General features: G+C 44.2%; 2 protein-coding genes across 8 annotated transcripts; both read left to right on the top strand.

The window, feature by feature from the left end:
• The first annotated feature begins 249 nt into the window (after window positions 1–249).
• Window positions 250–7310, top strand: LOC132832790 (gastrula zinc finger protein XlCGF49.1-like). 6 transcript variants are annotated; one of them, XR_009646983.1, is made up of 3 exons: window positions 250–291; window positions 1971–2881; window positions 6924–7310. XR_009646983.1 is itself a non-coding variant. In XM_060850945.1 (3 exons), exons 2-3 carry the CDS (start codon window positions 2063–2065, stop codon window positions 5790–5792), a joined length of 705 nt encoding a protein of 234 aa, XP_060706928.1. In that variant the 5' UTR covers window positions 250–291; window positions 1971–2062; the 3' UTR covers window positions 5793–6238. The 6 variants fall into 6 exon arrangements, 3 of the variants coding, with proteins under 3 accessions (XP_060706928.1, XP_060706930.1, XP_060706929.1); XR_009646982.1 differs by lacking the exon at window positions 6924–7310 and adding an exon at window positions 5686–5758 and having other exon boundaries at window positions 1971–3471; XR_009646984.1 differs by lacking the exon at window positions 6924–7310 and adding an exon at window positions 5686–5736.
• On the top strand, window positions 2335–26397 carry LOC132832776 (zinc finger protein 271-like). 2 transcript variants are annotated; one of them, XM_060850916.1, is made up of 4 exons: window positions 2335–2413; window positions 12491–13505; window positions 18187–18190; window positions 23491–26397. In XM_060850916.1, the coding sequence occupies exons 2-4, from the start codon at window positions 12574–12576 to the stop codon at window positions 24664–24666; spliced, it is 2112 nt and encodes a 703-aa protein (XP_060706899.1). In that variant the 5' UTR covers window positions 2335–2413; window positions 12491–12573; the 3' UTR covers window positions 24667–26397. The 2 variants fall into 2 exon arrangements, with proteins under 2 accessions (XP_060706899.1, XP_060706898.1); XM_060850915.1 differs by lacking the exons at window positions 2335–2413; window positions 12491–13505; window positions 18187–18190 and adding an exon at window positions 19584–19610 and having other exon boundaries at window positions 22932–26397.

Genomic DNA, 26397 nt, shown 5'->3' with positions numbered 1-26397 from the left:
ATATCTCTGTCAAACATTTACCAGGGGAACTGAGACAGCAGCTGCAATAAGTGAGGTTTTATTCAGATGGGACAGTGACAAGTTTAAATCTCCACCTGATCTGCTGCTCAAAGTCACCTCCATTTCCCGGTCAGTTTCCCAAGTTTCAGGAAACTCATGTTGCTCCAGAAATATTTGGATTGACTGTGAGAGACGTCAATCAGAGAGCCCACCCACTCTGCCTATTGTCTCCTCTTCCTCTTCCAGAGCTGGTTCACTTCCTATAGGGACTGAAAACCAAGTGAGGAGATGGTGAGTGAAGGAGCAGCTTTTATACAAATTGTATCCCATAATATCCACACCAATCTTCAGGCAGTCTGACTATCCTGTGGGTAATCAGGGGTGGAAATGTCCCTTATGCTGTGTGAGAAGATCCAGCTGAGAGAGCTGTTTACTCGGTGCTTTGTGCTGAGCTGTGTGACTGGAGCTGTGTGTTAGATATTGAGTGTGTTTATTGGAAGCATTTCCCTCTGATTTCCAGGCGGTGTTGTTGATGGCTCATTCCTGAATATGAGAAGGTGAGGTGTCATTATCTGGAGGTGCAGTGAGGATTCTTACTGATTTCCTCTAGTTGAGTTCTGCGTGTGTGTTGGGAGCTGGTTATTATCCCGTGAACTGTAAACAGTTTTCTGTTTATTTTGCCTGTCTTTCCCAAACAAAGCATTGCATTCACAGCTTTTGTGCCTGACTATTCTATAATTGTTTCTGATTCGATCAAAGGTTTTGCATTACTGTTTCTGGCTTTCACTGTCATTTCCTGATATTGGTCTGGAACAGGGACATTGTACACAGGAAGCAAGATGCACTCACAGGAGAGACCAGTGATGCCCTACCACAGATCATATGCTGCTGAAATCGTCACCCATTCCTTTCTATGTCAAGTCTTGACTATTCCAGTGCTCTCCAGGATGCTCTCGTATCACTCTTGTAAACCTGTGCTGCTCCAAAACTCTGCTGCCCAGGTCCTAACTGACACCACAATCCAGTATCCAACTACTCCGGTGTTTGCTGATGAAGCAACACCCCAGTTTTAAAATTCTTTCCTTTGTTTTCAGATTTCTCATGACTTTGCCCCTCTCCATCTCTGTAATAATTCAGCTGCCATACCTGGGGATGCCTTATTTTAGGATTTTACCTGAAGTTCTTGGCTTTTCCCAAAAACCTTGGCTTGGATTTGATACTTTTGCCCAGTGCTGCAGCTGATAGTTGAAATTGGGATGTGGAGTCTGAGTGCAGTGTATCTTAATTTCCCAGAATAAATGAAAGCAGTTCAATTAGCAATGTTTCCTCAATTGCTAACACTTCCTGCACAGTGCGTTTTCTTCAAAGAATTTAATAAAACAAGGGGAAAATTTCAAAATCTCTCCTGAAGTATTTGATTTTAAACACATACTCTAACAATAAAACTGACTTTTACCAGCATGAGACAAACTCATAGTGAATTGATATCTTTACCTTCTGCCTGTCTGAATTTTCCATTTTCGTCATGACACCTGGGAAGATGGAGAATGTGGGCAAAGTAAAGAAAGGAGCCACTATCCCTGCTGGAAACAGAGGGTGTATGACCATCGAGTGAGGAAAAAGAGGAGTTGTATCTGATGCAACACACACACGCACGCATACTCACTGTTAAAAAGTGCTGGAAAAGCACAGTCGGTCAGGCAGCATCCGAGGAGCAGATGAGTCGATGTTTCGAGCATAAACTCTTCTTCCTGTTGAAGAGCTTATGCTCGAAACATCAACTCTCCTGCTCCTCGGATGCTGCCTGACTGGCTGTGCTTTTCCAGCACTACACTTTTTGACTCTCATCTCCAGTATCTGTAGTCCTCAATTTCTCCACTGTTGAAAAGTGTCTAACTGAGAAATCAGCCCCATCTGCAAAGGAGGAGAGAAAGTTAAAGGAAATTATGTTTCATTTTCCTATTTTACAGAAGGATTGCACCACACCACCCGAGAGAATACAGAGAGAATAGACACCACAGACAGATCCTGACAATCAACAAAGGGACAACTGCACAACAACATGGAAGACCTCAAGTGCGAGGTGCCTGACCAGGTTTGCATACAATCATCAGCGAATGACCAGCACATTCATGGAAATGAGAAGCTCTTTAGGTGCGAGTTCTGTGAAAAGTCTTTCTCAACATCATGGAACCTCAAAAGACACAGACGGATGCATATGGGAGAGAAATTATTAACATGTGAAATGTGCAGCAAATCATTCTCGGACTCCTCTTACCTCCGTGTACACCAACGTGTTCACACTGGGGAGAAACCGTTCACGTGCGAAGTGTGTGACAAATCATTTGCACAGTCATCCACCCTCCACGCACATCAACGCATTCACACAGGAGAGAAGCCCTTCAAGTGTGAGGTATGTGACAAATCCTTTTCACAGTTAGGAAGCCTCATGGTCCATCAGAAGATCCACACAGGGGAGAAACCCTTCAAGTGCGAGGCTTGTGGTAAAGCTTTTGTGAGATCTTCGAGCCTCCTGATACACCAGATGATTCACACTGGAGAGAAACCCTTCCGATGTGAATTTTGTGAAATAGCTTTCATCCAGTTCTCCGATCTCCTGAGACACCAGAGAATTCACACAGGAGAGAAACCCTTTAAATGTGAGGTTTGTGACCGAGCCTTTACACAGTCCTCGACGCTTGTAAAACACCAACGCATTCACACAGATAGGGAATCTGTTCTCATGCAAGATGTGTGACAAATACATTTCAGGGTCATCAATCCTCCACCTATTGTAGAAGCAGAACTATCTGGTGCAGAGTTTGGAACAAAGCTTTCACCTCCTCCTCCAATCTACTGAAGCATCAACAAATTCGCAATGGTGAGAAACCATTCATGTATGAGGAGCGTGTCAAGGCTTCCATACAGTTTGTGTATCCCCAGGTTTATTAACGCACACTTATGAGAAGCTTCATGGGTGAGGGTTCTGTGTTAATACCTGACACAGTTGTCAGATCTGCCGGAACATCACTTGACTCAAACAGGAGACAAACCTTCCCAGTGTGATGTTATTAGGATTGTTTCACCTCCTCCTGTCTCACCAGACACCAAAATCTCCACATGGACATGGGACCAGATCAACCGCTTCCGTTACGCTGAGAGCTGTCTGTGTTGTTTCCCCTCCAGTGCTCACAAAGGGGGAGCTGTCATTCCAAAGCGCTGTCTGTCTCAAACCTCTCTCAAATTCAATTCAGTCATTTCAAGAAGGTCAATTTAACCTTTGGCCTGATCATTAAACATCACCAAAAGAAGTATGCACAGAAGCTCCTGTAGAAATGCAGCATCCTTTCAGTATAGGGTCAGGGACAAGTCTCTCACTGATTCTCACTCTGACCAAGAAGACAATCAGATACTCAGCGGTTACAAAGGCTTTAGCACTGGGGGAGAAACCATTCCTGGATAGTAATGGAGGTACTTCAATTAGCTTTATGGTCCATGGGGTGAAGGAGAGAGGGTGGGAATTAGCCAAGAATCCTGTTCCTCATCAGTGAGCCCAGCTGGGATGTCAGGGAGGGTAGGAAGTATCAGTCTTCATTGTCTCACAATATTCACTGTGTTGCTGTCCACATGCTGAACAGCCACTCACACAGAGCACTCGAGGCCAGTCAGTGTCCACAGTCTGTCCTCTAGGAGGAGTTAGAGGGAATGTGAGAGGAAAACACTCTTGTATTTATATAGCACCTTAATGTAGTCAAACATCCCAAGGAGTTTCATTGAGATGTAACCAGACAAAAACTAACACGGAGGGAGAGGAGGAATAGGAGGAAATGTCAGTGTTTCTCTGAAAGGATTTTGTCAGCCATGGAAAGTAGCTAGAAGGTGTGTGTCAGAATTTTCCCTCCTGGAGACACAAGGGAAGTAGCTCAATAGTTTTGAAGATAAGACCATAAGGAACAGAAACAGGCTGTTTGGTTTCTAGAACCTACTGTGCCATTAATAGAATCATAACTAATCTGACATTCCCGACATCCACTTTCCTGATTCTCCCCGTAACCTTTGACACACCCACTGATCAAGAATCAATCTCAGCCTTAAATATATACAAGGACCATGCTCCCACAGTTCTCTGTTGTAAAGTGTTCTAAAGATTTAACACCCTCTGAGAGAAGAACATCCTCGTCTATTTTAAATTGGTGCTTCTTTATTCTGAGACGACACCTTCTCCCATGAGGGGAAATATCCTCTCAGAATTTACCCTGTCAAGTCCCTTAGGAATTCTATAGGTTTCAACGAGATCACCTCTTACTCTTCTAAATTCCAATGAGTAGAGTTCCAACCTGTTTAGCCTTTGCTTATAAGACAATCCCCCCATACCAGGGATCATCCCACTGAAACTTCTCTGAACTGCCTCCAAGGAACTAATATCTTTCCTTATAAAGATACCAAAACTGCTCACAGCACTCAAGATATGGTCTCACCAGCACCTTGGACAATTAGAGTAGGACTTCCCTATTCTTATACTCCAAACCCCTTGAAATAAGGACCGACAATCCATTCGCCTTTCTGATTACATGCTACAGCTGTGTGCTAGCTTTCTATGTTTCATGTACAAGTACCTGCAAGTCTCTTGCAACTTTATGCAGTTTTCCTCCATTTAAATATTACTGTTTTTTGTTCTCCCTTCAAATAATTTCAATTTTTCCCACATTATACCACATTTGCCAACTTTTTGCCTGCTTTGCCAACCTGTCAGTATTGCTCTGAAAACTGATTGTATCCCACTCACAACCTGTCTTCCTCCTATTTTTGTGTCATCTGCAAATTTGGCTTGAATGCATTTGTTTCCTTTCTGCAAATAATTAAAAATATTGTAAACGGTTGTACAGTTGGAATCCCAGCAATGCTATAGTCACGGCTCACCAACCTGAAAAAGAACCCCTTATCCCACTCACTCTTTCCTGCCCATTAGCCAATTCTGTATCCATGCCATACCTTCATAACTGTATTAAGCCTTATGACTTGACCTTTTGTGATGTACCTTGTTGAATGCCTTCTGGGAGTCTAAATACAACACCCTTACTGGTTCCCCTCTATGTGTTCTGGTTGAGATTTCCTTCCAAAAAAGTGATAAATTAGTCAGATACAATTTCCCTTTCATGAAGCCATGCTGATTGTGCTTGATCAGATTACGATTTTCCAAATGTGCTGCTTATACTTAATAATTGCTTAATAATTAAGTCCAACAATAGACATTAGGCTCATTACCCTATGATGATCCACTTTATGTCTCCCTCCTTTTTGAATAGGGGTATCACATTGGCAGTTTGCCAGTCCTATGATACTTCTACAGAATTCAAGGAATTTTGGAAAATTACAGCTAATGCATCCACGTTCTTGTGGCTACTACTTTTAGGATCCCAAGATTAAAGTCATCAGAGGCAGGGGACTTACCTGCTTTTAACTCTATTGGTTTGTCTAATTCTCCTCTCTAGTGATGATGATGGTACTTAATTCCTCTCCTCTTTAGTATTAATGGGATGTTTGAAGTATCTTCCACTGTAAAGACTGATGCACAATATCTGTTTAACTCATTTGTTATTTCCTTGTTCCCCAGATCTAAATATCTCCCAGATTCATTTTTAAAGAGGCCCATGCTCACTTTAACCTCTCTCTTTCTTTTTGTAGTTACAGTCGTCCCTTTCTGGGTTGGAGGTAGGGGAATTCCTTTTTCTTCCCCAATCCATAGGATGAATGCATGCAGTCTTGATGTGAGCAAAACTCCCCCACTTTGAAGCTTTCAGCTGGATTACCATTGGGACCAGAGGTTTTGTTATTTCTCATCTGTTTGATTGCTTGTTGCAGCTCTTTCATTGATGGTGACTCAGCTACAACTTTTACCACAGGGCCCTTGGAGATATACTGGAGGGTATCAGCTAACCCTGTGGATTCATTGAGTTGTTCACAATGTTCTTTTCAGTATTAACAGATAATATTGTCATCTTTGAGAAGATAAGCACCGTCTTGTGAAAGAATGGGATTTTGTCCATTGGATCTCGGTCTCGATGTGGTTCTGTTGACTTCAAAACTTTTCAGATATTATGATCACCAACAAATTTTTCGATTCTCAAGTATTCTCTTCCAACCTGTGTTTGGGCATCCGCTGTTGTTAAATTGCTGCCTTTTACAGTTGTAACCTTCAGTTGTTCTGCCCTGCAATAAAGGCTGATCATTTTTGTTATTAGAGATCATATATTTTACAGCCATGTTCATCAAGTCAGTTGTGAGTTATCCCATGTCACAAGATGTTGTGTAACTTGAAAGGGTTCAGAAAAGAATTACAAGGATGTTGCCAGGGTTGGAGAGCTTGAGCTATAGGGAGACGCTGAACAGGCTGGGGCTGTTTTCCCTGGAGTGTTGGAGGCTGAGGGGTGACCTTATAGAGGTTTATAAAATCATGAGGCGTATGGATAGCATAAATAGACAAGGTCTTTTCCCTGGGGTGGGGGAGTCCAGAACTAGAGGACATAGGTTTAGGGTGAGACGGGAAAGATATAAAAGAGACCTAAGGGGCAACCTTTTCATGTAGAGGGTGGTACAGGTATGGAATGAGCTGTCAGAGGAAGTGGTGGAGGCTAATAAAATTGGAACATTTAAAAGGCATCTGGATGTGTATATGAATAGGAAGGGTTTGGAGGGATATGGGCCAGGTACTGGCAGGTGGGACTAGATTGGGTTGGGATATCTGGTCGGCATGGACAAGTTGGACCAAAAGGTCTGTTTCTGTGCTGTACATCTCTATGACTAGGTTGACACCCGGTCTCTCTCTTTCTCTAACTCTCTCTCTCTCTCTCTCTCTCTCTCTCCCTCTTCCCATCCATCCCTCCTTCCCTCCAATGTCTCAAGAATTTCCACTTCGGAAGCAGGACAGCATCAAACATCTTGTGCACCTTGGTCACCAAAAGCTGATGCTTATTAACTCCCTCTAAGTCACATCCCATCACATGATCAATGACTTTCTGACTGGCCGAGGCTAGCCGGGGTTTATCGCTAATTCATCGATTCATATGTCGAATGGTTTACAGGATGTCTGATCAAGCTCGAATTGGCTTCTAAGGGTGATGGACATACCACTCTCTCCTGACTGGTTCCTTCAGTTGTCAGTTATCAATGGGTCCATCCTCTTCTTTATTTTCATTTACTAATAAATATTTTTTACTTCTTTATAAAAAGGAAAAAGGAAGCATAAGCAGTCAAGACTCAATAATTGATACCTGATCTCATGTCTTAATGCTTGCTTTGTTCCCATTAAATCAGACACTTCTTGCAGTTTGTTTTCTTTCCTGTTTTGATGCTGGTATGTTGAATGTTTGGAAATAGTTTGCATTTTTTATATTACCTTGATATCAGAAGATCGAAAGTTTTCTAATTTCTACAAATCCTTAAACAGGATAGGTCAATATAAGGATTATAAAATTACAAACCTGAATGCATTGTCACAACATTTATTCCAATATAAAGATGATATTTAGTCATGTATTATACTTTTTTAATGCACATCGCTGTGATCATACTGCCTTGATAAGAGCTGTCGTATTCAGCTTTGGAAGTCTGAATCTGAGACTAAACACAGGTCACTCATCCTTACAGTAGTAAGTCTGAAACATTACATTGTGGTCTTTATTCTGTTGTCTTTGTCACATGAAGATAAATTTTACCTCCTTAATCCACGTGTTTGAGAGTTGGTAAAGTGAGCCAGCTGTCGGGAGTGGGTATGGGGTAAAATCGGACCCTGCTTTAGCTGGGGATGTGAATTATAGACAGATCCTCTTCAGGTGACGGGGATTTCATTAATACCAGGGAGAATGTTTGTATTCTCCTGTCTGGGAGGACAGCTATCCTGTGTATGGAGATGGAGTCAGCATGACATGTTAAACCATTCAGTGATTCCTGTGTACAATATGTATGTCAATGAGACCATAGGCTGGGATACTTTCTTCATCAGCTTTCTTACAGAGTCATAGAGGATGTACAGCATGGAAACAGACCTTTCAGTCCAACCCGTCCTTGCCAACCAGATATCCCAATCCAATCTAGTCCCATCTGCCAGCACCCAGCCGATATCCTTCAAATCCTTCCTATTCATATCCCGATCCAAATGCCTTTTAAGTGTTGCAATTGTACCAGCCTCCATCACTTCCTCAGGCAGTTCATTTCATACATATACCTCCCTCTGCGTGAAAAAGTTGCCCCTTACGTCTCTTTTATATCTTTCCCCTCTCACCCTAAACCTATGCCCTCTAGTTCTGGACTCCCTGACCCCAGAGAAAAGACTTTGCCTATTTACCCTATCCATGCCCCTCATAATTTTGTAAACCTCTATAAGGTCACCCCTCAGCCTCCGACACTCCAGGGAAAACAGTCCCAGCCTCTTCAACCTCTCCCTATAGCTCAAATCCTCCGACCCTGGCAACATCCTTGTAAATCTTTTCTGAACCCTTTCATGTTTCACAACATCTTTCCGATAGGAAGGAGACCAGAACAATGTTTCCCAAAGAGAGACAGAGAGAGAGTTGTGTTTATAGATCAAATTTCACCTGCTTGCAGTGTGCAAAATCACTTTAAACCTAGTGATGCAATTTTCTCAGTGTAGCCATGGTTATAATACATGGCAGCCAGTATGTACAGGAAGCTCCCACAAATAACGATTTGATAATGATCAGGTAATCTGTTTTTGTGACATTGCATGTGGGAACCATATTATATTGGGGTAGACAGTGGCCTCACAGCACCAGGGACCCGGGTTCGATTCCAGCCTAAGGGGGGACTATCTGTGTGGAGTTTGTACATTTTCCCCTTGTCTGCTCCAGTTTCCTCCCACAATCCAAAGATGTGCAAGTTAGGTGAATTGGCCATGCTAAATTGTCCATAGTGTTCAGGCATTGTCTCACCCTGAATAACCTCTCTTTTCAATCCTCCCACTTCCTCCAAACTAAAGAAGTTGCCATGGGCACCCGCATGGGCCCCAGCTATGCCTGTCTCTTCGTAGGATATGTGGAACAGTCCATCTTCCACAACTACACTGGCACCACCCCCCACCTTTTCCTCCGCTACATCGATGACTGTATCGGCGCTGCCTCGTGCTCCCACGAGGAGGTTGAACAGTTCATCAACTTTACTAACACCTTCCATCCCGATCTCAAATTCACCTGGACTGTCTCAGACTCCTCCCTCCCCTTCCTAGATCTTTCCATTTCAATCTCAGGCGACCGACTCAACACAGACATCTACCATAAACCGACTGACTCCCACAGCTACCTGGACTACACCTCCTCCCACCCTGCCCCCTGTAAAAACTCCATCCCATATTCCCAATTCCTTCGTCTCCGCCGCATCTGCTCCCAGGAGGACCAGTTCCAACACCGCACAGCCCAGATGGCCTCCTTCTTCAAGGACCGCAGATTCCCCCCAGACGTGATCAGCGATGCCCTCCACCGCATCTCCTCCACTTCCCGCTCCTCCGCCCTTGAGCCCCGCTCCTCCAACCGCCACCAAGACAGAACCCCACTGGTTCTCACCTACCACCCCACCAACCTCCGTATACAGCATATCATCCGCCGTCATTTCCGCCACCCCCAAACGGACCCCACCACCAGGGATATATTTCCCTCCCCTCCCCTATCAGCATTCCGCAAAGACCACTCCCTTCGTGACTCCCTCGTCAGGTGCACACCCCCCACCAACCCAACCTCCACTCACGGCACCTTCCCCTGCAACCACAGGAAATGTAAAACTTGCGCCCACACCTCCACACTCACTTCCCTCCAAGACCCCAAGGGATCCTTCCAAATCCGCCACAAGTTCACCTGCACCTCCACACACATCATCTAATGCATCCGCTGCACCCGATGTGGCCTCCTCTATATTGGGGAGACGGGCCGCCTACTTGCGGAACGCTTCAGGGAACACCTCTGGGATGCCCGGACCAACCAACCCAACCACCCCGTGGCTCAACACTTTAACTCTCCCTCCCACTCCACCGAAGACATGCAGGTCCTTGGACCCCTCCATCGCCAGAACATAACAACACGACGGTTGGAGGAAGAGCGCCTCATTTTCCGCCTGGGAACCCTCCAACCACAAGGAATGAACTCAGATTTCTCCAGTTTCCTCATTTCCCCTCCCTCCACCTTGTCTCAGTCGGTTCCCTCAACTCAGCACCACCCTCCTAACCTGCAATATCCTTCCTGACCTCTCCGCCCCCACCCCATTCCGGCCTATCACCCTCACCTTGACCTCCTTCCACCTATCACATCTCCATCGCCCCTCCCCCAAGTCCCTCCTCCCTACCTTTATCTTAGCCTGCTTGGCACACTCTCCTCATTCCTGATGAAGGGCTTATGCCCGAAACGTCGAATTTCCTGTTCCTTGGATGCTGCCTAACCTGCTGTGCTGTAACCAGCAACACATTTTCACCAGAAATATTTGTATTGACTGTGAGAGACGTCAATCAGAGAGCCCACCCACTCTGCCCATTGTCTCCTCTTCCTCTTCCAGAGCTGGTTCACTTCCTATAGGGACTGAAAACCAAGTGAGGAGATGGTGAGTGAAGGAGCAGCTTTTATACAAATTGTATCCCATAATATCCACACCAATCTTCAGGCAGTCTGACTATCCTGTGGGTAATCAGGGGTGGAAATGTCCCTTATGCTGTGTGAGAAGATCCAGCTGAGAGAGCTGTTTACTCGGTGCTTTGTGCTGAACTGTGTGACTGGAGCTGTGTGTTGGATATTGTGTGTGTTTATTGGAAGCATTTCCCTCTGATTTCCAGGCTGCGTTTTGTTGATGGCTCATTCCTGAATATGACAGGGTGAGGTTTAATTATCTGGAGGTGCAGAGTGCCTGAGGATTCTTACACATTTTGTTGAGTGTGTGTGCATTGGGAGCTGGTGATTATCCTATGGACTGGGAATGGTCAGTTCTGTTTGTGACTTTTCCTGTCTTTTCAAATCCTTCCAAGATATAAGACTGTAACCTCCTCAGAGAAGAAAACAATGACTTTTGCAACCACCAGACCCAAAAGAATGTTACAGCTAAGAGAGTACACTTGGAGTGAGCTGACTGTTTCCATGCAGGAAATATGACAGCCAATATGGGTACAACAAACTGCCTTATTCAGCAATTTGATAATGACCAGAACATTTTCTTTACGTGTGATGACTGAGAGATTAGTGTTGGCCAGGACACCACGGGTAACTTCCTGTTCTCCTGTAAAACAGCGCTTTGGGATCTTTTACACGCACCACAGAGAGAGCAGAAGGGCCTGTTTTAAAATCTCTTCTGAAAGGCGGCTCCTCTGATTTGTGGTTCTGCCTCACTCCCTTTATGCTGGATTATTTGGTGTCTGTGTTTGATCTTGTGAAGGGTTCTCTATTACCGCCCTTGGTTCTCACTGTCATTCACACTGTTGTCAAGAACAGGGTGCACAGGAAAGGGACAAGATTCACTCACAGGAGGCACCAGTAACACTCTGCCTCAGCCCTTTTACTGCCACAAGCCTCATCCACACCTTTGTAGCTTTAGACTGAATTATTCCAATGTTTTCCTGTGCTCTCATATCTTACTCTATAAACCTGAGCACTTCCACAACTGCTGCTGCGGTCCTAACTGACATCAAGATCCATTAATGAATCACCCCTGTGCTCACTGATCTACATTGGTTTCTGGTTACAGGAACACCTAAGCAACACCTTAGTTTTAAAATTTTCTTCCTTGTTTTCAAATTCCTCTATAACCTTTGCCTCTCTCTATCTCCATAATCTCTATAACAGTTCAGCTGCCAAACTTAGGGATACATTTGTTGAAGAATCCTTTAAGATATTCTTTCAAGATTTTACCTTAAGTCCTTGAGTTTGGATTTGACAATTTTGCCCACTGTAGCTGATGGCTGAATTTGGGATGGACAGTCTGAGTGAATGCAGTGCATCTAATTTCCAAGATAAATCAACTGCACTAAAGCAATATTTCCTTCAGCTCCCAGCACCTCCTACCCAGTGAGTTTTCTTCAACTCATTTTGTAAAGCGAGGGAAGAAATTTCAACTCTCCTTTGAATTAAAATTTCTCCAGAGTCCTTTTTTACATTAAACACATGGTCCAAGGGTAAAACTTGTCATCAGCAGCTTTAATCAAGCTCAAAGTGAATTGAAAATTCATTTTACCCTCCCCCCGACTGACTTTTCTGTTGCGCTCATGGTATCTGGGAAGATGGGTCTGAGTGGAGGAAAGAAAGGAGCCACATTGTCTGCTCCTGGTCCAGTGTCTCTGCTGGAAATAGAGGGTGTGTGACAGTCAAGTGAGGAAGAAGAAAGGACTTGTGTCTTATCCCACCCGCACAGCGAATGGCAGACCTGCACTCTAACTGAGGAGTCAGCCCCTTCAACAAAGGAGGAGAGGGAGTTGGAGGAAATCATGTTTCCTTTTCCTGTTTTACAGAAGGATTGCATTGTACTACACCAGAGAGGGTGCGCAGCACAGATAGATCCAAACCATCAACCAAGGAACAACTGCATAACGACATGAACGAGAAACCAGTTGAGTATGAGGAACATGACCAGGTTTGCACACAGACATCAACAGTCATGAATCACCAACATATTCAAGGAGATGAGAAACTATTCAGGTGTGAGTTGTGTGAAAAGGCATTCTCGAAATCGTGGAACCTCCACAGGCACCGACGCACACACACTGGAGAGAAACCCTTCACGTGTGAGGTCTGTGACCAATCCTTTGCACAGTTGTCAACCCTTCGCACACACCGCCGCATTCACACAGGGGAGAGACCATTCAATTGCAACGTGTGTAACAAATCATTCTCACATTCATCCACTCTCCGTGAACACCAACGCATTCACACAGGAGAGAAACCATTTAAATGTGATGTGTGCAACAAATCATTCTTGGACTCATCATCACTCCGTGTACATCAACGTGTTCACACAGGAGAGAAACCATTCGCATGTGAGGTGTGTGATAAATCATTTGTACAGTTATCGACACTATGTGCACACCAACGTATTCACACTGGGGAGAAACCAGTCAAGTGTGAGGTGTGTGATAAATCCTTTTCACAGTTAGGGAGTCTCCTGGTCCATCAGAAGATCCACACGGGGGAGAAACCCTTCAAGTGTGAGGTTTGTGGTAAAGCTTTTGTGAGATCTTCAAGCCTCCTGATACACCAGATGATTCACACTGGAGAGAAACCCTTCCAATGTGGAGCTTGTGAAATGTCTTTCATCCAGTCCTCTGATCTCCTGAGGCACCAGAGGATTCACACAGGGGAGAAACCCTTCAAATGTGACCTCTGTGACCGAGCCTTCAGACAGTTATCGACCCTTGTGGATCACCGGCGTATTCACACAGGGGAGAAACAGTTCCCATGTGAGGTGTGTGACAAATCTTTCTCGACGTCCTCGTACCTCCTGCGACATCAGAGGATTCACACAGGGGAGTGATCTTTCAGCTGAGGAGTTTATGAAAATTCTTACACCAAATCTCCAATTTGCTAAAACATCAATGGCGCCACATTGATGAGAAATGAAGGAGCTTTTTTTCATCTGTGTTAGTTCCGCCATGAAGACTTCACACAATTGTTGAATCTCTCACAGCAGTGCTTTTCAAAGCTTTTATGATTGCAACCCATTTTGAGGGTTGAAAATTGCTGCAACCCGTCAGTGAGTGGTCTGGGGAATGGGGGATTGGCAGGCTGAAGGAGGACCTGGGAGAGATTGGGAAGGAGAGCTGGCCATAGCTACCTCGGAGAGAGCAATCCCAAAATTCCAACTCATGACCTTTACTCCTGGGGAAGACCCATTGTGTCAGAGTCTCTGATGTCACATGGACACAAACCCTACCAGTGTGATGTGTTGGGATTGTTTTGCCCCCTCTCACGATATACTGATGAATCCACATGACCTTGTAGCTGGGTCACCTGCCTCCATTGCACTGAGAGCTGTCTGTGTTGTCTGTGCTCCAGTGATCACACAGGGGAGCTGTCATTCCAAAGCACTGTGTCTTTCAGGAGTATCTGCTCTGTCCAAACTTTCCATGATATTTAAAACATCTATCAAATCTCCTCTTAACCTTCTCCAAGGAAAACAGCTCCAATTTCTCAATCCATCTGTGTCCTCATCCCCGCAACTAAATTCCCTTCAATTTTTTTCTGCACCTTCCCTAATATCTTCACATCCTTCCTAAAGTGTGGTGCCCAAACTGGTTGGAGTACTCCAGTAGGGGCTGAACCAGTGTTTTACACAGTTTGAACATACAATTCTTTGTTTTTGTACTCAAAGACCATGTTGATAAAGTCTGGGATACCAAATTCTTTATTAACCACTCTCTCAACCAGCTTCAATGATTTGTGCCCAGGGAAACCCAGATCCTTCTGCTCCGGCCCCTCAGTAAGAAATGTGCCTTTATTTTATATGAGCTCCTTCAACCAAAATAAATCACTTCATACTTCACTGCATTAAATTTTATCTGACACTTGTCCATCAGTGGCAACAGCTACACTCCTCACAGTTCACATCATCTCCCAAGTTTTGTATCATCTGTAAGTATTGAAATTGTGGTGTGTATACCAAGACCTAGCTCATTAATTTATATTAGGAAGAGCAGGGTTCCTAACTGACCCCTGGGAGATGCAGCAATAAACCAACCTCCCATCCAGGAAACATCCATTAACCACTCCTCTGTTTTCCAGCACTTGGCCTGTTTATATTTACTTCTCTTATTTTATTCTCTAACCTCTAACTTTGCTGACAAATCGTTTGTCTTGCACTTTATCAAACTCAAGGAAGCGAGTTCAGTACAATTTACTGTGAACATATTTGTGCTGGTTTCCTTTCATTAATCTGAATTTGTCCAAGTGATTTCATTTTGTCCTGTACTGTCATTTTTAGAAGCTTCCAAATCACCAAATGTTACACCCACTGACCTGACTGACAGTTGAGTTTATCGCAAAGTGCGTTGTTTGAAGAGGGTGTAATTTGTACAAAGCTGACACCACTCCTGACTGGCCAGTATCACCACAATTTCTACTCTCTATATCTTGATTGTACCTGAACTAATTCCTCTTTAAAACCATCCATTGTTCAGTTACCATTCCTTCTGACATTCTTTTATTAAAATCTACATAGTCAGATCTGTAATTATCTCTTTGCAGTCAGTTCTCCCCCAGTTAATTATTTGTATTATGAATTGTTTCTTTGTCCTTCTGCATAGCTTCACCTAAACCTACAGATACAATTATCTGAGCCCTGAACCATAACCCAAATATCACTTAGTGTTGTTCACCGACATCCTTGACCCTGACACCATAGATGTAACATACCATGGTGGATTCACGTCTCCTGTCACTGAAACATTTGTTTGTTCCCAGAACTATCAAGCCTCCTGTCATAACTGCTCTTCCAGTCTTCTGTGGACCTCCCTGTACAGCTGAGGCAGCTGTGGTGCCATGGACACGCCAGGTCACCCATTACTGTGATCAGGATTCAGAGCTCAATACTGGTTAGAGAATGAGGTACATTCAGGTATCTTACACTACCTGCCTTCCTGACACTTCCTAAACTCACTGCTGAACAGCCCGGATCCAATTCTAATGCGGTGAACTTGCAAGTCTTGGGAGTTGGTAAGGTGTAGAATTGGAGCCTGCTTTCATTGGGGATGAGAATGATAGACAGACCCTTTTCAGGTCTCGGGTGTTTGACTAATACTATGGGGAATGTCTGTACTCACCTGCCTGGGAGGATAGCTATCCTGAGTGGGGGGGAGGGAGTGTGGGAGGCACAGTGGCTCATGATTAGCACTGCTGCCTCACAGCGCAAGGGACCGGGTTCAATTCCCACCTTGGGTGACTGTCTATGTGGAATTTGCACATTCTCCCTGTTACTGCATGGGTTTCCTCCGGGTGCTCTAGTTTCCTCCCACAGTCCAAGGATGTGCATGTTAGGTGAATTGGCCATGCTAAATTGCCCATAGTGCTAGATGCATTAGTTAGGGGGAATAGGTCTGGGTGGATTATCCTTTGGAGGGTTGGTGTAGACTTATTGGGCTGCAGGGCCTATTTCCATACTGTAGGGAATCTGATCTAAACAAGTTCTGACAGACCTGAGTTCACTCAGTCCATCGTACCTCAGTGTAATAACTGACAGGTTCACCTTATACTGTTCCAAGTTTCATTTCATCTTCTGGGAGAGATCTTTAGTCATTTTCAAATGCATTGTTATTTTGGTCGATTTGTACTTTGATTTATGGTAGATGTTGTCTTGTTGTTTGTTGCTTTATCAATCTTCTCTATAGATGTATATCTTACAATAAATTCATTGTTTAGCTTCAGCCAAGTGACCACATTTCTTAGCCTGTTGTGTTCCTATTCACTGAAATACATGCAATCCTACAGTAAGTCTGGTATGTGCAATATATTGGTCAATGTCACTATGAGCTTTATACATCCAGGGGATTATAATTTACATTTCTCATGAAGTATCCATAATCATAAGAAAGGAAATCTTGTGTTAACATATCAACTTCCATAACTTTAGTGCATCATCAAAAACCACATGAGAGCCAATGAGGTGAAGGGTTGTAAGTAACTGATTTTATAAATTGTATGTTCCCAAAAGCAGTGACATGTATGACTCTGAGAGTCTCAGTGCTCAAGTTTCTGCAGGGAGCCAAAAACCCACAAAGTTCGACCTCAGGGATGAGAGGGCTAACTAAGCCACAACTGACAACAATCTCTAATACTCTGTTCGATGAGATCAGTTTTGAAACTGTTAAGTCCAAAGGATGCTTTTCTCTCTGTAAACTGTCAGCCTGAAAGTTTGATTTGATTTAAAGTGGGAACTTGTTAGAGCTTCAGGTCCGTGTTAGACCATAAGACAGAGGAGCAGAAATTAGGCCATTCAGCCCATCGAGTCTGCTCTGCCATTCAATCATGGCTGATAAGTTTCTCGACCCCATTCTCCCTCCTTCTCCCTGTAACCCTTGATCTTCTTGATACTCAAGAACCGATCTATCTTAGTCTTAAATATACTCAATGACCTGGTCTCCACAGCCTCCTATGGCAATGAATTCCATAGGTTCCCCACTCTCTGGCTGGAGAGGTTTCTCCTTATCTCCATTCTAAAAGGTTTTCCATTTACTCTAAGGCTGTGCCTTCGGGTCCCGGTCTCTCTTCCCAACATCTACTCTGTTCAGGCCATTCAGTATTCTGTATGTTTCAATTAGATCTCCCCTCATCCTTCTAAACTCCATCGGGTATAGACCCAGAATACTCAAACGTTCCTCATATGTTCAGGTTTACATTCCTGGGACCATTCTCATGAGCCTCCTCTGAATACGATCCAGGGCCAGTACATCCTTCCTGAGGTATGGGGCTCAGAACTGTGCACAGTACTTGAAATGTGTCTGACTAGAGCCGTACATAGACTCTGAAGCACATCCCTGCTTTTATATTCAAGTCCTCTCAAAGTAAGTGCCATCATTGCATTTGTCTGCCTCACTCTTGACTCAACCTGCAGGATTACTTTGAGAGAATCCTGGACTAGAACTCCCAAGTCTCTTTGCACTTCAGACTTCTGAAATTTCTCCCCATTTAGAAAATAGTTCCTGCCTGTATTCTTCCTACCAAAGTGCATGACCTCACACTTTCCCATGTTGTACTCCATCTGACACTTCTTTGCCCACTCTCCTAACCTGTCCAAATCCTTCTGCAACCTCCTCAATGCTACTTGTCCCTCTATCTATCTTTGTATCACCTGCAAACTTAGCCAGAATGCTCTCATCTCAGTTCCTCCCTTTAGATTGTTAATGTATAAAGCGAAATGTTATAGTCCCAACACTGAGCCTTGCCAAACACCACTCGTCACTGGCTGCCATCCTGAGAAGGAGTCTTTTAACCCAATCTTTGCTTCCTGCCAGACAGCCAGGCTTCTATCCTTACTGGCAACTGGCCCTTATCTCAAATGCAGTACCTTGTCAAAGGCTCCTTGACATTGGCCCTCCTTGATCTAACCTGCTCATTACTTCCTCAAAGAATTCTACAAAGTGTTGTCTTTATGGCTAGGTTTTTAAAGTTGTGAAAACTGGTAACGTCCTTGAAGTCAGGAGAAGGGAAACTGATGGAGAAAAGTGGTTAGACTGCAGGATTGAGCAACAACCTACCACTTTGATACTGGCAGAGGATCCTCAGGTCAACCGAAATAAAACAAACATCCTAAATCCCATAGGCTCAAGAACAGCCACACTCCAGAACAACCATCTCCCCTCTGACAGTCCTGGCTTTTCTCAATGAGACTGAGCTGCAATGCACTCTCCAACTGTAAGAAGGGCTGTGTCTGGAAAGCTTCCCTTATTTGCCCTTGGCCTGCTCTGAAATGCACCATCTGATGACATTGAGATCAGGAGGACAGGCAAGTCAGGGTGACTGAGGCAGGTGAGTCTTGATCCTGATGCAGGTATGAGACATCCATGTAAGCCAAAACTGTTCCTGAATCTCTCTCTTCAGATGTTGTTCCTCTCTCCTTTGAATCTGCTACTTTCATCCCTTTCCTAAAACAGCAAATCTTGAGCCATCAAGTCTTGCGAGCAATGGTCCTAACCCACCGTTCCTCTCAAAGATCTTCAATGTAAAGTCACCTATAAATTGTGAAAGGGGACATTTGTTGGGTGAGGGGTGAGGGGCGAAGTGAAATATCATGCAAAGAGTGTCATCAGACAAGGTCAAGAGGATCGCAGAGATGTCTGCTGCAGAGAGAACGAACAGTCAGTCCTTCAGTCAAAGTCCCTCATCTAAGTTAACTCTCCAAATACAGGTATGCCCAGAACACAGAGTCACTCCAGGTGCCAAAATCTCCTTTGGTCTCAAATGTCACTCCTCCCTGTGCCCATCTATACTGTGCATGTCATGATCCCACCACTGTGCATCATCACTGCCTTGGATGCTGTAGATTTTCCTCTTCTGAACTGCTGTAAAACACACACATTGGACATCCCACACTGATGTTGTCGGTTTGAAAGTCTATTCCCACACCAGAAATCTCTGTGAAACATTTACCAGGGGAACTGAGACAGCAGCTGCAATATGTGAGGTTTTATTCAGATGGGGCAACGATAAGTTTAAATCCCCACCTGATCTGCTGCTCAAAGTCACCTCCATTTCCCCGGTCAGTTTCCCAAGTTTCAGGAAACTCATGTTGCTCCAGAAATATTTGTGATTTGGAGATGCCAGTGTTGGACTGGGGTGTACAAAGTTAAAAATCACACAACACCAGGTTATAGTCCAACAGGTTTAATTGGAAGCACTAGCTTTCGGAGCGACGCTCCTTCATCCGGTGTCTATCACCGGATGAAGGAGCGACGCTCTGAAAGCTAGTGCTTCCAATTAAACCTGTTGGACTATAACCTGGCATTGTGTGATTTTTAATAGAAATATTTGGATTGACTGTGAGAGACGTCAATCAGAGAGTCCACCCACTCTGCCCATTGTCTCCTCTTCCTCTTCCAGAGCTGGTTCACTTCCTATAGGGACTGAAAACCAAGTGTGGAGATGGTGAGTGAAGGAGCAGCTTTTATACAAATTGTATCCCATAATATCCACACCAATCTTCAGGCAGTCTGACTATCCTGTGGGTAATCAGGGGTGGAAATGTCCCTTATGCTGTGTGAGAAGATCCAGCTGAGAGAGCTGTTTACTCGGTGCTTTGTGCTGAACTGTGTGACTGGAGCTGTGTGTTGGATACTGAGTGTGTTTATTGGAAGCATTTCCCTCTGATTTCCAGGCTGAGTTTTATTGATGGTTCATTCCTGAAAATGAGAAGGTGAGGTGTCATTATCTTGGAGGTGCAGAGTGTTTGAGCATTCTTAATGATTTCTTAAAGCTGCACCACCATCTCCTGGGCTTTGGCTAAGGATGGTTTTCAATCAGTTCTTATGGAGGCAGAATCTCACCTTACCTTAAGTCAATCTTGCATTGTGCAATTTGGCACTAACAGTATGCTGAACAGGATAGATTTTGAATGATCTAATAACGAAAAAATATACATCTAGAAGGCACTGGGGGGCAACCACAATCTGTACATCCTATATCCTTACTCTGCCATTACCATCAAACCAGGATCACCCCTGATTCAATGGACAGTGCAGCAAGGTGTGTCAGGAGCAGCATCAGGCATTCCTAAAAATGAAGTGTCAACCTGGTGAATCTACAAAAGAGGACTTCTTGTGTGCCAGACAGCAGAAGCAGCAAGTGATAGGGCTAAGCATTACCATAGCCAGAAGATCAGTTCTAAGCTCTGCAGTCCTGTCACATCCAGTGGTGAATAGGGGTAAACCATAAATAACCAACAGGAGAAGACTCCACAAATATCCCCGTGCTGAATGACAGAGGATTAGTGCTAAAAAGGCCAAGATGCATTTGCTACCATCTTCAGCCATAAGTACTGTGAGGATCTTAGTCCCGTCCAGAGGTCCCCAGCATTACATTGTCTCGTCTTAAACCAATTTGATTCACTCCACATGTTGTCAAGAAGTGGCTGAAGGGTTTGGATACTGCAATGGCTGTAAACACTTCAATACTACCTCCTCCTCCCCCCTCCCCCCTCGCCCCCATCCCACCCCTACCAAAGTGCATGAGAATACATGAGCAGGAACATGCTATTCAGCTCCTTGAACATGCTCCACCATTCAATCAGATAACGTCTGATCTGATAAAAAGTATACATTACTGCTAATGCCTCATAGCCTCTGATTCCATTGTTAGTAAAAAACGTTTATCAAACTCTGCATTAAAAATATTCAATGGCTCTGCTTCTACTGTTCTCGCAGGAAAGGGAATTCACAGACAAAGAACTCTTTGAGAGAAAACATTTCTATTGTGAAAGGCAGACTTCTTTCTAAATCATGACACTTAGTCTCTGCCACAACCCTTTCAGCATTAACCCTGTTAAGTTCTCTCAGGAGATACATATCTTACATGTACTGAAAGTCTGTGCTGAGTGCCAGCTGCAACCCTTTTCAAACTGTTCCAGTACACCCGCAACGGTGCTATCTACCCAAGAATGTGCAACATTACCCAGTAGAGGTTTACAAAATTATGAGGGGCATGGATAAAATAAATAGACAAAGTTTTTTCCCTGGGGTGAGGGAGTCCAGAACTAGAGGACATAGGTTTAGGGTGAGAGAGGAAACATATAAAAGGGACCTATGGGGCAACTTTTTCACACAGAGGATGTATGGAATGAGCTGCCGAGGAAGTGGTGGAGGCTGGTACAATTGCAATATTTAAAAGGCACTTGGATGAGTATATGCATAGGAAGGGTTTGGAGAGATATGAGCCGGGTGCTGGCAGGTGGGACTAGATTAGGTTGGGATGTCTGGTCGGCATGGACAGGTTGGACCGAAGGGTCTGTTTCCATGCTGTACATCTCTATCACACTATGACTCTATATAGCCTGTCTACACAAAGCAGGACAAATCAACCATGCAAATTATTGCCTCATCAGTCTACTCCCTGTCGTCATCAAAGTGACGATAGGTGCCATTGACATTGCTGTCAGCAGAATTTAGAAAACAGTGATGTAAACACTGATGCTCACTTAGATTTCCTGCATTACTTGGCTTCTGTCCTCATTACACTTGGTTCAAAAGTGGACAAAAGTGCTGAACTCAAGAGGTAACATGAGAGTGATGGCCCAAATACCAAGGCAGCATTTGACCAAGTCTGACATCAAGGAGCCTTGACAAAACTGGAGTCAATGGGAATAAGAATGGAATAACACTCCATTGCTTGGAGTCATTCGTAGCTCACTGATAGGTGACTGTGGTTGATGAGATCAGTCTCTGAGCCCCAGGACTTAATTCCAAAGTTCCTTAGGGTAGTGTCCAACCATCTTTTGCAGCTTCATTTATGATCAGAAGTGGGAATGTTCGCTGATGATTCCACAATGTTGAGCATCATTTGCAATTCCCCAGATACGAAAGCCGACTGCATTGATGTGCAGAAAGACCTGAGTAACATTCAGGCGTGACACAACAGGTAGCAAGTAACAGGTAAGTAACATTCATGACACACAAGCCAGGCAATGACCATCTCCACAGGAGAGAATTTGACCTTGAAATTTAATGGCATTGGCAAAGTTAAATCCCCACAATCAACATTGACCAGAACTTGAACTTGACCAGCCAGATAAATACTGTGACCACAAGAGCAGGTCAGAGACAAGGAATCCTACAACAAGTAGCTCACCTCCCAACTGCCCAAAGCCTGTGCCCTATTTACAAGGTACAAATAAGGAGTGTGATGGAATACTCCCCACTTGCCTGGCTAAGGGCATCGCCAGCAACACCCAAGATGTCAGACACCAACCAGGATAAAGCAACCCCATGATAGAAATCCCAGCTACCACCTTCAACATTGACGCACTTCAGCAGAGACGCAGAGTGGCAGCAGCATATAGCATCCACAAGATGCATAACGGTATCTCATTTGTGAGGACCTACCAAACCCATTATCTCTATCACCTCTAGAAGGACAAGGAAGCAGATGCATGAAAACACCATCAATTGTAATTTCCCCTGCCATGCTGACATGGAACTATATTGCCACGCCTTCATTGTAGCTGAGTCAATGTTCTTGACCTCCCTTCCTAACAGCACTTTGTGTGTCCTTACAGTACAATGAATGCACAAAATCAAAAAGGTGGCTGAGTCCACCTACCTCAGTGCAGTTTCAGATGGGCAGTAAATACTGTCCCAAGTCAGTCATGCACAAATCCTGTGGACATATAAATTAAACCTAAATCAGGAGTCAGCCCTTTCAGCAAAGGAGAAGAATTAATTGGAGGAAATCATGTTTCCTTTTCCTGTTTTACAGAATGATTGCATTGTACTGCACCAGAGAATACAGAGAAGATAGACGGTACAGATAGATCCTGCCCATCACCAAAGGAACAACTGCCCAACTGTGGGAAGACACCCAGTCCCTTCACAGTATTGGTCAACACTGAGAAGGTTGGGCAGTAAAACTGTCAGCTGGAAATTGATCGGGTCACGGGAGCTCTGACATATCATCAGATCTGAAACTGTCAGTGGTGTGGAGCCTTCCATAGAACCAACCTTTCTGAAGGTTCGGCTATGGGTGATCAGTCAGGGTGGGGCTGGGAGGAAGAGGAAGTGGCTCCAAGTGTGGCGAGAGCTTCAGTCATTCATCGAGCCTCAGTCACTCATTGAGCCTCAAGAACTACTGACTCATTCCAACAGGTGAGAGAGTGTTAAAGTGTGAGGTTTACCTACCACAGGATCGTCTATTATAAAACTGTTAACACAAGAATAGCTACATGGAAGGGAAACCATTTAATTTTGAAGTCAGCAATCCAGCCTTTACACAGACATTAACATTAGTGAATCATCGGTGGAACTACATTGGCAAAAAGCCATTTAAGTGTGAGCTTTGCAATAAGTGCTTTGCCCAGTCATCGGGCCTGAGTTATCACCGGCATGTTCATACTGGAGAGAAACCATTCACATGTGAAATGTGTAATCAGTCATTTCCATCATCGTCGACTCTCCGGCGACACCAACGCATTCACACAGGGGAGAAACCTTTCTCATGTGGGATGTGTAACAAATCATTCTCAAGATCATCACACTTAAGCACACACCAGCGCATTCACACAGGAGAGAAACCATTCATTTGTGAGGTGTGTGACAAATCGTTCTCTCAGTTAGGGATCCTGCAGACACACCAACGCATTCACACAGGGAAGAAACCATTCACCTGTATGGAGTGTGACAAATCATTCTCAGTGTCATCACACCTCCGTGTACACCAACGTATTCACACAGGGGAGAGACCGTTCACATGTAAGGAGTGTGACAAATCATTTTCACAATTATCGCACCTCAGCATGCATCAACGGACTCACACGGGGGAGAAACCATTCAAGTGTGAGGTATGTGACAAATTGTTCTCGCTGTCGTCATCTCTCCGTACACACCAACGCATTCACACCAAGGAGAAGCCCTTCAAATGTGAGATGTGTGCAAAATCATTCTCAGAAGCAGGGAACCTCCGCATGCACAAACGTATCCACACAGGGGAGAAACCTTTCAAATGTGAGGTGTGTGACAAGGCATTCTCACAGTCATCGAGACTCCTGCGGCATCAGAGGATCCATACAGGGGAAAAACCATTTGTATGCGAGGAATGTGACAAATCATTCTCCGACTTAGCAGGTCTTCGCGTACACCGACGCATTCACACCAGTGAGAAACCATTCACTTGTGAGGTATGTGAGAAATCATTCTCGCAGTCATCACACCTCCGCAAACATGAACGCATTCACACTGGAGAGAAACCTTCCAAGTGTGAGGTGTGTGACAAATCATTCTCAGACTTAGCGGCCCTCCACGTACACAGACGCATTCACACAGGCGAGAAGCCATTCACATGTGAGGTGTGTGATAAATCATTCTCTCAGTCATCGAGTCTCAATGTACACCAACGCATTCACACAGGGGAGAAACCGTTCAAGTGTGACATGTGTGACAAATCATTCCGGGTTTCATCAAAACTTCTGCGCCATCTAAGGATCCACACAGGAGATTAACCATGCACTCTCTTGTGGTTTGTGATAAAGGAATTGTGACATGTTTAAGCCCCCCAAGTCACCACTGGATTCACCCCGATTAGAAATTGTTCCTGGTACCTCAATGCATTCACACTGGAAAGAAACACTATCCATATATATTCAACACTGATACCTTCACACAGTTGTGAGAAGTCTCAGAACATCAACAAATTGAAAACATGTGTCTCTGCACCCAGTCTCACTGTGCAGGGTGTTCAGTGGGACTGGGACACAGAACAAGAAGCAGCTTTCACTCCCATCAAACAACTAGTGATGACATCACCAGTGCTGAGGGATGATGATGTAACAATGGAGTCACCCTGCAGTGTGATGTCAGTGAAACAGGACTTGGAGTAACCCCCAGGCAGTGAGGACAGCCCGCTGTGTTTGTACCCAGAGGGTTAACATAAACTGAACAACACTGTGTACAGATTGAGAAGGAGAGACTAGACATTGTCTTTACTTGCAAGCCTTTCAACCCGTCCCTGTTTGGAGAGAAAGAGTGATGGTCAAGTCTGACCTCAAGTTTCTTCAACTCCTGTCTGCTCCAAAGCATTTGCAAGTGATGTTACTTCATTTGCAGAGATATGACTTCGGACTATGTAGCTGAACACCTTCAAGATTATATGTGCAATTCAAGGCATACCCAAACTCTGACTGTGAAATATGAGATATAACTGGACAATATCTGTAAAATAACTTGCAAATTATATTGCAGAATGTTTTTCCTTTTGTTATGGGAAGAGGGGATATTTTGATAAATTCCTTTACGCACTGTACCTAGTCATTTTATGTGATTTCTGATGTCATATGCAATTAAGATTTGAGGACAGTGCTCCAAATATTAACAATATGAATTTTCCTGAAATTTGGGAAGTGGATCGATGAAAACGGGAGTGACCTTGAGCAGCAGATTAAGTCCAGATTTAAACTTGTCCCATCTGAATAAAACCTCACTTATCGCAGCTGCTGTCTCAGTTCACCTGGGAAATGTTTGGCAGAGATTTTGAGTGTGAAAGTAACATTCTTCATCCTCAGAGGATTTCAAATTGACACCATCAGTGTGGGATGTGTGGCCTCAGAAGTGTTTGACAGCAGATCAGAAGCAGAAGACCCACAGCATCCAAGGCAGCAATGATGTGCAGTTGTGGGATCAGCACATGCATGTGTGTGTCACCAAAGTCTTACCAGACCATAGGGGCTGCTTTCATATTAGAGAGAGAGAGAGAAGCAACTGATGGGGATTTAGCCTGAGGGCCACCAGATCTCAAGCGAGGGAAGAGGTTGAGAAGGAGAGTCCTTCATCTTCAAACCGGTGATGGGAACTGAACCCACACTGTTGGCATCACACTACTCTGTAAACCAACAACCCAGCCAACTGAGCAAAACAGTTGGCACATGCAGAGGAGGGACAGACATAGGAAAGGTGAGCACAAGGTGAAGGGGACACTTTTCACCAAGCTGTCTATCTTTCTTGTACTTTCTAGGTCAAATTAGTTCTTAACTTAAAGATTTGTTAACTTGTATTAAAAAATAAATTGAGGCCGAGAGTATTGATCTATTTAATAACACTGTTGTGTGAGGTAGTGCTTCTGGAAAGGTTAATGTTGGAGTTTGGATCAAGCTCCACCCAATCCCAATATCATCTTGGGTATGGAGAAGTGGAGTTTAGCTTGAGATCCTGATGAAGACACAAATGACATAATCATT

The sequence above is a fragment of the Hemiscyllium ocellatum genome, chromosome 35, assembly GCF_020745735.1.
Source record: "Hemiscyllium ocellatum isolate sHemOce1 chromosome 35, sHemOce1.pat.X.cur, whole genome shotgun sequence".
NCBI lineage: Eukaryota > Metazoa > Chordata > Chondrichthyes > Orectolobiformes > Hemiscylliidae > Hemiscyllium > Hemiscyllium ocellatum.
This window is presented reverse-complemented; position numbering and strand designations above follow the sequence as displayed.